General features: G+C 35.9%; 1 protein-coding gene across 1 annotated transcript in view; it reads right to left on the bottom strand.

Annotated features, from left to right (window-relative positions):
* EPHA6 (EPH receptor A6) overlaps positions 1-15958 on the bottom strand; it is a 493783-nt gene extending 477825 nt beyond the window's left edge. Inside the window, exons 1-2 of the mRNA XM_009323940.1 lie at positions 15925-15958; positions 11358-11422 (exon numbers count right to left, since the gene is read on the bottom strand). Of these exons, the coding sequence (XP_009322215.1) occupies positions 11358-11422; positions 15925-15958 (99 nt within the window). The remainder of the gene's footprint in view (positions 1-11357; positions 11423-15924) is intronic.
* Positions 15959-16363: the final 405 nt, after the last annotated feature.

The following is a 16363-nucleotide window of genomic DNA, read 5'->3' as shown; positions in this document are numbered from 1 at the left end:
AGGGGAGGTTTAGATTGGATGTGAGGAAAAATGTCTTTACTGAAAGAGTGGTTAAACATTGGACCAGGCTCCCCAGGGAAGTGGTTGAGTCCCCATCCCTGGAAGTATTTACAAGACGTGTAGATGAGGTGCTTAGGGACATGGTTTAGTGGGCATGGTGGTGTTGGGTCGACGGTTGGACTCGATCATCTTAGAGGTCTTTTCCAACCTTAATGATTCTATGATTCTATTTATCAAGTACTTCAGCATTTATGAGACCATTTCCTAAGCACACAGGAATTCCAAGGGGTATTTCCCATGAGTTCGGTATAGTGGTTCTTAGTCTTTAAAAATACAATGGTTCAGATAAAGAGATGTTCAGTATGCACCTGGTATTTCCATAAATATTGCTTTTCTTCCACTTTCCTTTTGTCCTTTCTTTTCCATGATTTTGTAATGAAGGCAATATTCAATTCGGCGTTCTTCATAGCTCCATGTGTGTGCACAGTGAATGCTGAATTAGAACAGTACTATATTTAATTGGGAATGGATATGAGTGAGTTTTTTGAATTTCAGAGTATCTACCTGTTGGCAGAAACCATAAAGATTCTGTAATTCAACACTGCTGAAAATATACCCCACGCAATTTAAATGAATCATTCTTCCTCCCTCAACCCAGTATGTTTCCTTCTCAAAATATGATTCTCTCTGTACAGAAAAAAGACAAGAATGTGTTAATTTTCACTAAATTATACTTTTTCTACTGCCCTTTTTGGCAAACCAAGATATTGTAGACTTCTGAATGCAAGATACAAATGTGAAACCTACAAAGACTTAAAAGCTATTTTTCATGCGCTAGGTACATAGATGTGCAACCCATGTATGGTATTCTGATTTATTTTAACTTCCAACCAACATATTTTTGAAAAAGCGATACAGGATTTAGCATACATTTTGTGGGGCTGAACGACTGAAAAAGTTAAATGTTTACTGTGCTCCATTACTTATAGTGTTTCTCATACCTACAATGAGAAACATTACAGAAAATATAAATACTGCTACTGCCACTCTGTGCCCTCTTTTGCTATATAATATACAACATACACTGAAAATCAATTTTCTTTATGCATTATAATTAAAGGATATGTGTTACACAAGATACATTAAATCAGTATCCTAATAAAATGACGTAAATAGTTTTACATTTGCTGTTTGGCAGTTTCTGGGCATTGAGTGCATGAACTGGTTCTAACCAAAGCATAAACAAACCTTTTTAAGGAAAAAAATGTTGATATTTTAAATAGCACTTTCTGCATCAAGGATTACAAGACTGCCTGCTTTGTTTCCTTTTTCTTTATTATGTTCCTGATGCTACTCAAAAGTCATTTCAAAAAAAAAACCCAAGCAAAAAAACAACAGAGTTCTTAATGGTCATGAAAGCATACAGTCAAGCCAGAAAGCAGAGTATTTGGTGTGAGGAGGGAGTCGGGGAAGTTTGATCTTGGGCAAGAAAAAGCCCAACTCATTAAGGGTCATATTGTTTCATTATTGAGTTGATACACTTGAATTTCAGCCATGTGGCTTCAACATGGATTTTACCCCCCTTGGTATGTTTTATGTTAAATATTTGAATAGTTATGGAGGATGAAATGGAGATGACCAGCTCCTAGCTTGACATCCTAGTAAGAGGTCATCCTACTAGAAAACCAGTAAGAAAAATGCTTCTGCATCGCAGATGGCCCATAGTTCCAGCTATATACAGGAAATTTTGCCTTTACTAGGAATATATTTGTATACACCACCACCTAAATTAAACGGGACTGGAAAAATAATGCAAAAAGTATATGCAACATTACTATCATAAAGTTCAGACTTACTACATAATACATTAAAAATACAACAAATTGCTTCTGGTTGAGCAGTTTAGAGACTACTTCTATTGCTTTACTATTACAGATTACTATTTAAGTATATAGCTGTTCTGTACTGAACCATTCAAATATGTTTATAATCCTCCTTCATTATATCTGCTTTCCTACAAGTGTTTTTGGTTTGTTTTTTTTTTTAATTTACAGCAAATTATATCTCATTGTTTAGGCTATGAATGCTTTAGATCTGTGACTGCACAGCGGCAAGCACAAATGGGCTTTTTAAGCTATTACAAAAACACAAAACATTTGTGTTTGCGATATCCAAATAAGAACACAACGGTGTATTTTGCCAATAGCTATCCTCTGTGGAATCTGTAATTAGATGTTTCACACAGAACCAAATGAAAAATAATCAGGACACTGCCCAAATGTACGTACAAAAAAAAAAAAAAAAAGAGGTTGACAAATAATATCTGTTCTTCACAACGCCTGGCACATTTTGTGAATTTAACCATTTAACCATTTCAGATGGAACATGCTCTGGTAACCCTGCATCTATCCAACAGATACTCAAATTCCCAGCACAGTCACAGCTAAGTCTGTGGCCAGGGTTTTCGGGTTACATATGCAGACAAATTAAGATTTTTGCCATTTTAACAGGATATACAGGTGAAAACAAAAACTTGGGCATGCACCAAATTACTCAGACATTGGCAGTCCCAGGGACATTCAGTTTCCAGGAAAACCTTTTATGTTCTAAGAGATGCTCCTAAAAGAAAGATGGAAACTTGACTCCCATGGGCAGATCATCTCATAGGAGCAACAGCAATTCCTCTAGAAAAGCTTTCCTAGACATTTAACTAGATCTTGGATATACCTAATTGTTTAATCCCTGCAGATGAAAATTAATCTCCAAAAATATCCCTCAACTTACCTTTTTCCGTATACAACGTCTTGACCATCAAAAGGGATTCTAAATCCGGCATTTGCAGAGCGCGGTGTCTGATTTATGTCCAAATTACAGCTCAAATATGTGATTTCAAATATTTTTCTTAATGTCAGCTCCGTAAATTTCCCATACTGTGTGAAAATCTGATTAGCTTCCTTCTTTTTCCTTCATCCCTGTTAAATGCTCTGACAGCTAGATCCCTACCTTCCATTAAACTTGTTATTAAAACCACAGCCGCTGCAATGCCTCTGAAACCTGCTGGTGAGCTTTCATAGATGTAACTATGTATCTTTATTGCAGTTGAACTGCTGTAATAGAGGGAAGAATTTAGACATTTGGAGCGTTTTTTTCTCAAAAACATCCTCAGTTCTTAGTTAAAACTTTGCTTCTTGCTACTTCTGCAACACCTATCCACATGGCTGCAATCCTCTGTTCCACAGACCATTCAGAGCTATTTGCTTGGAATAAAAGTGAAACACCTTCAGATATGAGTCTTTTTTGTGGTATTGACATTTTTTCCTGTTGACTTTCACACAACTTTAATTTTAAACATGCTTTCTGGGTCTGGCTGGGATAGAGTTAATTTTCTTCATAGTTGTCCATATGGTGCTGTGTTACCAAAACAGTGCTGATAACACACCAGTGTTTTAGCTGTTGCTGAAAAGTGCTTGCACAGCATCAAGGCCACCTCTGTTTCTCACTTTGCCCTCTCAAGGAGTAGGCTAAGGGTGGGCAAGAGGTGGGAACGGGACACAGCTGGGACAGCTGACACAGACTGACCAAAGGGTTATTCCATCCCATATAATGTCATGCTCAGCAATAAAGACAAAACTGGGGGGAAGTTCCTCCAAATTAGCCATTGCTTGGAGACTGGCTGGGCATCAGTCTGCTTGTGGGAGATGGTGAGTGATTGCCTTTGCACCACTTCCCCCTCCCCCCCCCTTACTAAACTGTCTTTATCTTGACACACAAGTTTTTGCCCTTCCAATCTCTCCCCCATCCCGCTGGGTGGGAATGAGCAAGCAACTGGATGGAGCCTTAGCTGCTGGCTGGGGCAAACCCATCACAATATGTCATTAAAGAAGCAGAGGATGACTTTGAACTATGATGCCTTGGTCACAGAGTCACAGTTCTCCAACCACAGAGCAGACTAGGAACTAAGAAATTAAGATTTCTTAATTCTGGTTTTAAATGCCCTAGAGTATCTTATTCACCCCACAAAGCCTGACCTTAAGCAATGTTTATAGAGATGGTTTAGAGAACGTAACATGCTGTGACCTTTTTCAGCCATTAGATTGGGTATCACATGATGCATGATTAAAAGTAGTTTACAATATTTAAGCACAGATTACAGAGACTAGGAAGTATTATCATATATCATATAGTCATACAGCATCATAAATATCATATATTAGCTATCAAAAAGGAAACACAAGGTTTTTTCTAATCAGACTTTTCAAAGATAAGTTGTTTGGTAAATACTTAGAATACAAGAGTCACACAGGATGATATAAATATTTTGTTTAGGAACACTCACTGGAGGATGATGTATATTTACATATCCAGGAGCGGGAATACCTCTTTTACCTAATGGATAGATTACTATGTGGTATAAAACTGCAGTTCTAGGAGACTATTATGAGTTACAGTGAGAATCAACCAAACATGAGCTGTGAATATTGTTACTGTAGTGAGAAAGCCTAGTGAGATCTCTTTGATGTTTAAACAGGAGAACAGTAAAGAAAAGTGGCATGATGATTTGTAACTGTAGAAAATAATGAAATTGACTGTAAATACTACATACTTGTGTCCATATTTTCAAAAAAGAAGAGCCACACAATGATTTGAACTTCGGAGAAGTAGGAGGAGGAGCAACGAAGGACTTCATCAATTTAGATATAGTATGAGGCTGAGAAGGAAGAATCTGACAGTAGGAACCCTTTTTTAAAGAGCAATCTAATTAATTAATGGAACAAATTACCAAGGCAAATTATGGTTTCTTGATGTCTTTTAAAAAAATATACTTCAGTGAAATACTTGTTACTGAGTAAACGCAATGGCGAGGCTTGAAATCTTACAGCCTCTGATGTAAGGGCGATCTGATGAATTGTTCCTTCTGGTCATAAAGAATTTATTGAGTTCAAATAGTTACAGTATTAAAAATGAAGATTATAAGTACCGATGATATTGCAATTCACACTGCTACATGGAATGTTCAAATCACAGTCATCCATAAAATCAATATTGTAGTAGCCATGTGGATATGCAAATTTATATGTTTACAAATACACATAACTTAGCTGGTTTCTATTTCATAGACAAATCCAAATAACTGGGAACTACAGTTAGGAGAATTTGCATTTCTTTCACACTATAATCTGTACTATTTATTTGTTGTTACCTTTTGTAAAACGTAGTTCTCTGATCGTAGACAACAAGACAATGTGAAATGCAGAACTAAAGTGTGGACACCGACTATCACCCTATCTACCATACGCTCCCTATCTTTTTCTTATGATGCCGTACTGCTACCTGACCACGTTTAATGCACTAACCTTACTTTCTGTTTGTGTATTAGTGATTTCACTCTGCACATCTTAGTCTTATATCTCAGATACTTATGTTTTACTTGCTTAACTTGCTTTTATCACTTTCACATTATTTGCTCTGTTCTCTTATTTATCATTTCCCCACCTCATACTCCTTCTTACTATGTTTTGTGTGTTGTGCCTGAAGCTGAACCTGACACTTGTATTATTGTTTCACACAGTAAAGTCATACTGCCTTCCTTTCTTTGTTCTTTTCTTTAAGTCAACTTTCTTAGCTAACTTCTTACACTGTTTTCTACTGTTTATGCATCCAATGACTTTGTATTGGAGAGTGCTACTTTTTTTGCCAATTGCTTTGTTTATTGATGGTTTTAATAAAGGAATGGGCCTAAGCTGCTCTCTCTTTCTTTAGAAGTGTTTTGTTTTTATGTGACTTCAAAGGAGATTAGGAGAATTCTAAAAAATAATCAATCCACTTAAGAAAATTAATAGTTAAAAATCCTAAGTAGTGTATAAGAATGTTCCAAGACATATTGGCCAAATCACCTTCAGAGATATCACTTAAAAATGAAGGTGAAGATGGATGCAGCTACACTGAAAGAAATGTTTGCAGGTTGGCACTGCAAAACCTCAGTATCATCTCAGATTACAAAATAAAAAAAATCACTAAGTGAGTACTGGTGACAAACAGTACTAAGCCATTCAAAAATATGTTACCATAAACTATAGAAATGTCTTCTAATTAGCTAAGGAGCTAAAAAGTGAACTGTTGACTGATGCATATACTGTAAAACAATTATTTTAAGAGAGAGGGTAGGGGAAAAAAAAAATCAGTACTTTGACAAATTCCGTCTCAACAAATTCATAACAGAAAAAAACCCCTACAACTGTATATTAGTGAGAGTTAAACAAAATCTTAAAAGGTCCCCCAAAGAAAGAAGATATTTAAAGCAGAATTACTTCTGTGGATAAATCAATAGGAAAATTACCAATTGACAAGGAAGCTGTTCAAATAACTGCAGGAACTGGGATTAAAATAGTTTCATCACTCACACAGTTGTCAAATAATTTAGAGGACTTCTTTACTGCTGAGGCTATACATTCTGCCTACCATGACAAGTCAAGGTAGCTCGTACAAGCCTCTTCCACATGTAAATAATTTCTCACAGCCTTGTGTTATGAGTCACCTTGCCCTTCTATTACACTAATTTTAAAATATTTTTGGAGTTTATGAAGTGGCTACACACAAGTTAAAATTTAGATTAATGTTAGAAGCAGAATATTTTTTCATGATTAATTTTCTTCTTCAAATAAGAGCATTTTATTCCAAATTAACCGTTGCAAAGTAGATTCAGCTTATGCAAAACAAGGCATTGCTATAGTAGTACTTATGGTAGAAGTTTATCAGGAATACGCAGGCCCTTATCACAACCGTCTCCAAACCACAGCTCATGAGCAAACTTTGCTCACAAAATTGTGTTACATTTCTTAATGCAATGGGAAATAAATAATAATTAAAAAAAAAGTTACATTGAAGTCAGAAGGAAAAAACCCAACAACTGGAGTTGCCCAAGGTACATTATTTTACTAGTATTACTGCTAATGGGTAAGTGAAGGTTGTGGACCACTACATTTCAGTTAGGCTTTCTGTTTTTTTCCTCCCTAATTTTCAAAACCTTATTAACCACTTAAACAGTGCTTAATCCTCTAGAAAAAAAATGCCCTTCTAACAGTCACAGCACCACAGGCTGTAGTGAGAAAACCTGAGAAAAATAACCGTCTCCAAGGTCAGCGAACCAGCTTCAGCTGGAACCCTGGATAATGGTTCACATGAACTCAACTAGCCTGCCCACTAGCTCACATTCACATCCTCTTTTGAAACTTATGAAGGGGTTCCTTCCCATTTTTTGCACCAGTCCAAAAAAACTTATTCTGTATTTTCAAGGTTATGGAGTGACAGTTTGTTCAGTAAATATCTACTTTCATTCCACAGCACATGCTTTTTCATAAATCAATCAGTCATTTTGAACTATAGCCCAAAGAACAGAGGAAGTATCAGATGTGTCCATTATTAAAGTAGAAATTTTAGACAGCCCATCACCGAGAAGCTAAATTGGAACTCAATCAACAAAAGCTGATTCTATTGACCTCACAGATATTAATGTTTTACGCTGCATTTTTGTAGCTCTAAGCACTTGATTTATTACCTTCAAAATACAAGGAAAAAATCCGACAAGCAAATAAAGAAAACACATTTGAAAGAAAAACTATTGTATTCTCATGTTTCAGGAAGGTTGTACCAATAACTGGGAAGAAAACAAAAAAATAAAATCACATATTATATTACCAAGAAATGGATAACACAGTTGTGCATGACTCATCTTTGCAGCTAAATGACGGGATTGCATACAAATGCCACATACAAAACTACTGTGTTGTTATCTTTACTTGCTTGGGTAGGTACCTCTAGAGGTTACCAAAACTGCTGAAAGCTTGCAAACATTACGTTACAAATCTACTATAAATAAAAAGTCTGGGAGGTGAAGGTTAAGGTTCTGCAAATTCCAAAAGAATACCTCCTAATTTTTTCTCCTACTTCACCCTGGCCTGTTAGTTTAAAATCTCTGAGGCATACTCAATATTACCCAAATCCCAAGCATTAATATTTCAGTTGTGTTTAATTTAATGGAAACATTCTTTGTGACTTGAGGATGCCAGTAAATTATTGACTTCTGTTAATGTCACAGTCTCAAGAAAACCTATCGTCCCATCCTCCTAACCTCAAAAATGTTCATCAGAGTAGTAACCATATGTCAATGACATTTTTCTTACATATGTAGACACCACATACACACTTTTTTTTTTTGGGGGGGGGGGAGTTTGATTAAAGTAACATGTAAGATTTACACAGTATCTGAACAAAAATCTCTATCAAAAGCACAGACGAACCAAAACCTGTCACTCTCCTCCAGAGAAAGGGAAAATGTTGATGTGCCCATCATGGGACAAAATAGGTTCTTATTTCTGCAGTGATAATCTCAATCACATCAATAATTATGCCATATTCTGAATTATATTAGGACAGATAAGTAACTCAGATTAGACAGCACTGTGGGCATAAAACAACATCTCTGATGTTTGTGCAGGATTTAGAAATACAACGGTTTTACTGTTCTTTACTAAATCAGTAAGTATAATAGGAGTTATTAGCCAACCCCAAAAGCACTATTTTGCCTTACATTTTAATAAGAATCAAGTAGTAATTAACATGAACATTGGCCTTTTGTTTCAGAGGTTGCATACAAAAGTGACATGAAGAAGCATACAAATGTCATATTCTGTTAATTACATGAGCACTTGTAAGCTCAATTTTCTTCTTACCTTTGTGTAAGGTACAGGATCCCAGAATAATTTAAATAGAAACAGCTTAGAAATACATTCCAGTTCAGTTTTTAACTTTAGTGTCTTTAGTATTTTATAAGCCAAAGTAATGTAACTTTTCATATTTTAATAGCTTTATGAGATTTTTCAGTATGATCAAATATCTAAACCAAAATGTACATCTGGTATATTTTAATGAAGTTTGTCAGAACGACACTAACTCTGAAAAATCAGCAAACATCGATTTTAATCAGCAGTTCTGCGTAACTCTCAGTGAGAGAAATAACTCTCATTTCATATAAGTTATTTGTCTCCACTATTTATTTTCGGTTTTTGTTTGTTCCTTCTTTCTGCACCACTTCAGAGGTGCAGCATTGCCAGTAGGTCCTACTGCTCACAGCAGCCTTTCCTGGAGTGCTGACCTAAGGCATTTTCCTTCATTCCACTGTGAGAAATGGAGGACCCTGTTTGTCAGCATATCCAGTCATCTCCTGCTGTGTGTGCCCAATATCTTAAGTCTCTCTCTTAAATGGATCATGCTTCCCCAAATCATGTATTCTCACCTGTACAACTTTCCAAAAAGTTTGTTCAAAAACTTCTTTGTTGTAGTGCACGTGAATCTTTATCCCATTTACAGCTTAGATTAATTCATCAACAGTTTAGACATATTTTCTTCCTGAGTTAACAGTACATGCACACTTCTCTTAACTACCTCTCCATACTTAGTTTATCCAGTTCCTCTCACAGTTTTCACTCCTGCCTTTTCTGCCTACTTTATGTCCCAGGAAGACTTATTTTGTATGTTTTCCTCATGCTACAAACCACTTTTCTCCCACATACTTACTCTAGCTACTTTTTTTAAAACCCAAATTGTACTTATTTGGGAAATTCTCTAACAAGTTAATCCCAAGTACTGACTCAAATGTAAACTCCTTGTATTCTAGTAAGTGCTGCCAATTCTTAAAGCATTGCAAAGCTCCTAAGATACCTGAAAACTTCAATATGCTGCAAAACTCATTTTAAAGGTATGTATGACCAAGCAAAATAGATATGCTGTAATAGCTATGTTTTAAATCAACTTTGAGTGCAGGTTTTTTTGTGCTTGTATATTATGGTTATTGTTATTGGAGTAACTAAAGCTTTTAAGTATTTACAGAATAACTGAAATTACATCTTGTGTGCTTTTCAAATACCAGCCTCCCTGTTCAATTCAATGGAGCTCATCACAAAGCTAGAGCAAAAAATTCCTTGCTGTATTTTCTCATCATGGTATATGACAGTATTTGCTTTGTCTAGGATTTTTGAAGGAAATAAAACTTTCAGAATTATAACTCAGATTGCACGAGATTGCATACGAAATGTAAAACACAGAAGTATCTGTTACAGACTGAAATTATGCCAAGGGGTATAAAGAACTGGAAAACCTTGAAAAAGAGTATTCCATAAAGTTGAAAATAGGCTGAGATTAAGAAATGTCACATTGCTTGAAAACCCTCAGGGCAGAGACACAGAAGGCATTTTATAAAAATGGATTATTAAGGTGCTGAGGATAGACACTTTCTATTTCCTTCTGGAACAGATCACAAGAAATAAAATAACTAAAAATGAAACAAGATTTTTCACTGAGAAAAACAGTATTTTCTGAGCTCATTTCAGAGAAGCAAGTAATTATATGCCTCATACACAAGAATTAAGAGATAATGCCAGCTAATATAATAATAAGTGATATACAATATGTACAGTGACATCAGAACTAGAAGCTGATACAATAGGTGTTAAATGCTCCAGTATACTGTATCTTAATTAAAAAGTTAAACTACAAATGCCTCTGATATTCTGCTACGTGCATTAGCTGGGTGGAAAGAGAAGACAGGCTTTGGAAGCGTAGCCACTGGCAAAGCACTGATGGTTGAACTTCAAAGAGTAAAAATGCTCCTCTTTGCCACGCTCACCTGGCCACACCATCTCCAAGTATACCAGACACCTCTAACACTCTGTGGCCCTATATGCAATGTCAAGTGCCTCCAAGCAATCTGTACTAACAGTACAGTGAACCCGTGTAAGACATTAAACCAGAATAGCGAACTTTAATCTAGAAGGGTCAGTGCAGGAAAAAAAACCCCAACTATTTAAATATTTTCTCTGTTTAGCCTGGTTTAATGACATTAACATATTTATAACATTTTTCTGATTTAGCTAACCTGATAGCATCTGGCAAAATGGTAAAGTCTATATTAATCCTCACTTAAATTATTAGTGTTTCAAGTTATAAAATAAAAATTGATTTTTCCTTTTATTTCACAAAAAATGTAGTCATAACACATTCCTCCAGCATAGGAATTTTTAATATGGAACCTTATGATGTGTTACAGTTAGAATCAGATTTAAAGTAAGATAAATTCTTAACACTCAGAAAAGCAAGAGAAGGGCCTAATAATGTGTACTCATGTCATTCTCATGTCTGTTATTCCTACTTACGACACAGGCTGCTCCAGTCCTGAGAACGGCTAAAATCCTTCTGACAAGTCTATATTGTAAGAATATCCACCCAGGTATAATAGCCATTCACTTCCACAGTGGCAGAATGCCAAAATCAAGACAATAAAACCAAAATGGTGAGTGACTTACCCCATTTAAAGGAAATGTTTTCCATCCTAGTTCTCCGAGGGCAGCTGTCGTATCAAGTAACACAACTGAAAATGGAAAAAGAAATGGTATGTTTGCAGTATTGCTTGGATTAGACATATACAACAGAGTAAAGTATTAAACTGGTATGAATTGAACTGGCCATATTAGCCAGGTACATCTGCTTAAAGCTATTAAAGCAATTAAAATGTCGGAGTATGAATACAAACAGAACCTAAACATTTAGGCTTTCATGGCTTACATTTCATTATCAAATGTCTCAGAAGATACAACTCACACAAAACCTAAATCTTTTGCAGAAATCATTGCCAAATCACAATACACTACCAATGCTTAATCATTAAAAAGTGCCTGAATAAGCATGCACATTTCTGCAATCCCTTGCCTGGAAATCTACAAAGTCTGCACATGGACTTAAGCATTGAAGCTAATAAAATAAAGAAAAACAGACTTTCAAAAGTAAGATTTAAAACAAAAAAAACCCCAATAACCTTCCCAGAAATAAAGTTATACAATATAAAAATTGTATAATTCAGAAAGAACACAAAGACTAACCATTTTAGAGCTGATATTTTAGCTGGAATATCACAGTGTTGAAAGCTGCTATATATATTTTGCATCGTTTCTGCCATATTCATTTGGGTTTTTTAATATATGACAGGATGTGCATTATGGTACTTGTATATTACAAAATGTTCCTGCATTATTTTAATATGTTAAATTACATTAGCTTCATTTTTCTCTTCCTTTCACTAATAATGCAAAAATTATACAGAACACAGCTCACAGTGATAAGGAAGCTGACTGTAAACTAAATATTTAGTACATGAGTCATTGTACCTACATGTACTACTGCCCTCTAATGGAATTGTTTAATCTGACCCTCTAATTTAAGAAATGTGAATTAGGATTTAAACATTAAATTAAGCATTGTATAGGGCAGTTTATTTTAATTATCAAGTTAGTGTGTTTTGAATGCTCAGTTCCTCCTTACAGCCCACAAATTCCAGTTCTTCTTTGCGTGGTTAAATGATGGCGAAAAATGAAGCTATTAGTTTGGAACATGACACCACTACCCATACATTTGGGGGTTTTATGCTGTTGCACACTATCTTCCACCTCTTATCTGTCCAAACAATCAATGTACAGCTATCTATAATGTGTTTCTATAAAGCACTACAGCAGCAGCAGCAGCAGCAGCAGCAGCCAGGTCATATTTTTTTGCCTTGTGGAAAAGGCACATTGGCATGGAAACTGTGAACTCGCCAGCTTATTAGAGGAAACTTGACCTAGCATCTTCCTTTGTCTTTTGTATTAGTGACAATTAGAGTTCCTCTATATTTGAATGTATGTTGACTTTTAACCTGAAACTGAAATAGTCTTATCAGCAGATTTACAGTCCAGTAACAAGCTCAGCATTAACCAAATAAAAGTTTAATGATTTATTTGAAGAAACTAATGACATTTTAAAAAGGATATTCAACAGAGGGGAGTATTGTGCTCTCCACTTCTTCACCACTTCACCAGTCTATGAAGCTTTGTGAATAACTTGAAGATAAATTAAACATTTTTTTACAAGCCTTATTTTACTTCCAAAAAATGGAATCACTATCCCCACTGAGACTATTGCTGCCTTCGGCTTACTTACAAAGCTGTGATTTACAGCTGTCATAGTATTTTCTATTTGCATCAGGTTACCATTCTCTTGTTGAAGAGTCAGAAAAGCATCTTCCCATTTGGCCTGTGATGCAACAGTTTCCTAAGTAAAGTTATAATGTATTGGGGATCTGTCACCTCCAAAAAAATTAAGCCACTGGGTTTAGACTTTTCCCTTTCATAGAGAAGACCAAATGCTCAGCTGGCTTCTGAGAATATTTCAGTTCATCTTAGGAGTTTGTTTTCTTCCCTCCATCTCTCCATCTCTGCTCCACTCCTCTCTCCACCCAGCAAACATGGACTATTTGTTAATATATTTGCTTTTCAGCTGAGGTTATATCTTGCTAGTTATCAGGTGTTATTCTGATGATATTTTAATTCTTTAATACAGAATTAAATAAATAATCAAATGAAAACACTATATGTTACTGCTAAACCTATGGATCTGCAGGCAGAAATTAACTGTTTTTACAAACAGCGTTGGGGCTTGAAGTACCATTTCAGTTTCACAATTTTTCTGGTAGCAGGACCATGATTTAATAAACATCATCCAGGTATTCAAAACCAATACTTCCAAGGAACAAGCCCCAAAATACAGGAATGAAAACTAATTCATTTCTTCAGTGGAGCCTGAATTAATTAATTCCTTGCACAAATTAATCAAGTACTGCTTGAAAGCTCAAAGCTATACATTTAAAAAAAAAAAAACTAGAGTAAATTCATCACTGAAAGTATGCTAAGTTTAAATTTAGTTGAACCATGACCTAATAATATTTGTTGTATACATTTACAAAGTGATCCCCATCAAATAACTGAGTTTTGTTAAAATACAATTTTTGATACGTTTTACATATCAAGCATCTTGTATGCTGACATATGGTCACCTATATCCACCAATCTGTTAAATCCTCAAACTGGAGAATTTGAACAACCAAACAACTACTAACCAGAATTAGAATGCTATCACCTTCAGAACCAGAAATGAAAATCATAAAAATTAAAAGATTGTCTTTCCAACAGTACTTGTATTACAAGACATAAAATAATTATCAATCAAAAATGTGCAAATTCTGGCAGATCAAGTAAACATTATGTTTATGGCAAAGAAATACAAACCCCAGTAAAGTGGTGAAATCAACAGAGCTGGCTATACAAATGAGGACACGGCTAAAGTAATAAAATCCTTGCACACTTCAGTGATTTGGAGATATCTACATGATAGACTTCAGTGTGGGACAGAGATACCCAAGCTATCTTTAAATGAGGTAATTAAGAAGCAGTCTAGCCCCAGAAGCACAGACCTGATGGCAGACAAATTTGCACTGCCAAGAAGCTTCCAACTCGCAGCTCCTTGGCAGAAAATTCACTCTGCCAAAAAAATCCAGACTAAGATGAATGCCCACATGTATACATCTGAATTACATGCAGGAATGAACGCTTCTCCTCTGACGGCAGAACAGTGAAAGTGTCTAAAGAACTGGAAATTCACATGCATAAGGGACTAAAAAGAGATGGTGGACACTACACGTATGATGCTTAAAACGAGAGAAAATTCCCTAAAAAGTTAATGGAACCAGGAAGCTATATTTAGTGACCCTTGTCCCTATGTTTACTTATTTATATTCCTTTATATGCCATAAAAAGCCCCATTCCTCTTAAATGAGACTTCATGCAAAGTGGCCATTATGGACAAGCCATTAACTGCCAGGATAAGCAAGCGTGTCTGAAACTACTGCAGTTAATATTTATGAAAAAAAGCTATAAATAAATTGGTTGCAACTAGAGCAATGTTATTGACATTTCTGACATCCACTTGTAGCAGCCAGTTTTTTGAGGTGACGTAGAGTGTAAAACCTGCAGAGTGAACAAGAGTGAGAGTGTAGATCTGCCATTACAAAGTCATGTCCCGATTCAAAATGAACTCAAACACCCTTTAAAAAAAATCTCTTTGGATAAAAAGAACTTAGATTTAGCATCTGCATGTCCTTCCTTAAACAACCAAGCTAGGGATACTGTCACTTGCCCAACAATAATATAGACTTATACATACAGCTGTAAACCTGTATGTATTGTTCTAGTTAACTGCACGGTTCATACTTAGAATTTAAAAGTGTTTAGCTTTGTTTTCCAGTACATACTTTAATAGATATTACATTACTAGAACTCATTATGCCATATTGAGCTCCAGTTTTCTTTTTTTTAGACATATCTTACACTGCTATTATTAGACTTCACAACTGAAATTAATCTTTTCAGAGGTTTTGCCCAGTCCTGAGGGAACCGTTTTATTTAAAATTATGATGAGCAGAGCTCTGAGGGCTGATGGTGTGGAATTTCAATTCTAATTCCAAAATACTGTTCTGAAGAGGAACGCTACAATCTTGTCTGTACAACCAAGGAAAAAGCCTTCCAAACATTCATTTCACCAGTTTCTTTTCTCCTCTTCTTCTTTACACACCTCCAGACAGTCTGACCTAACAGTTTTAAATGAATAAAGGATTTCAGCCAACTTCATGGAATCATAGTCTGACATCAGAACAGGCCATCAGATCACCCAGCTTGACCTCCCACTCACTGTGGACTAATAGATTTCACTGTTACCTCTATAGTGGGTAAGCCAAAGATTTGCAAGGAAAATAGAATGACAAACAGACATTAATTTCTGAAGACAACACTAGTAACTCAGGGAGCTGCAGAAAAATACCAGTGAGGGAAAACCCCAAGAAAAAATGCCGAGACTCAGAAGAAGACAACTTGGCAAGACACAGACCAGCTCACTCCAACACATCCCACCCAGCTGACAACTGCTGGGCTGGCAGAGACTTGCCAGGTGCCTGCGTTGGGAGCGGGGAGCATTTGCTGCTTAGCCTGGCAGCACATTCGCCCTATTTGCCTGCTCTGTGGCTTCGCCCACAAATGCACGCCATGCGCTCGGGAACTACGGATTTCCCGTGTGCAGAATCTCTCCGCTGCACTGGGTAAAAGATGCCCAAATAAAAGACGGAAAGTTTCAGTAGCTTCCAGAAGGGTAGGCAGTCATCACAGATGATACCCAGAAACAGGCAAAACTGGCACAATTTTTTTTTTCCTCTGAGAACTTACTTATTGACTGCAATCAGTTTATAAGACAAACACACTGAGCTTCTAAAGTCTCTGATTTTCAGCTCCCAAGAGAATTGTTGCTCTCTTCTGAAGTGTCTGCACTTTTTTTTCAGGTTTTATGGTCTTTTTCATTTTTAAAAATAGAATCACCTGCAGTATTCTGAAATAATTCCTTCTAACAGTATACATTAAGATAAAGAATCCTGCCTGTTTTTATATCCTGTTTATAT

This window comes from Pygoscelis adeliae, unplaced genomic scaffold, assembly GCF_000699105.1.
Source record: "Pygoscelis adeliae isolate BGI_AS28 unplaced genomic scaffold, ASM69910v1 Scaffold124, whole genome shotgun sequence".
Lineage (NCBI taxonomy): Eukaryota > Metazoa > Chordata > Aves > Sphenisciformes > Spheniscidae > Pygoscelis > Pygoscelis adeliae.
The sequence above is the reverse complement of the archived record's forward strand: the minus strand, read 5'-3'. Positions and strand labels throughout refer to the sequence as shown.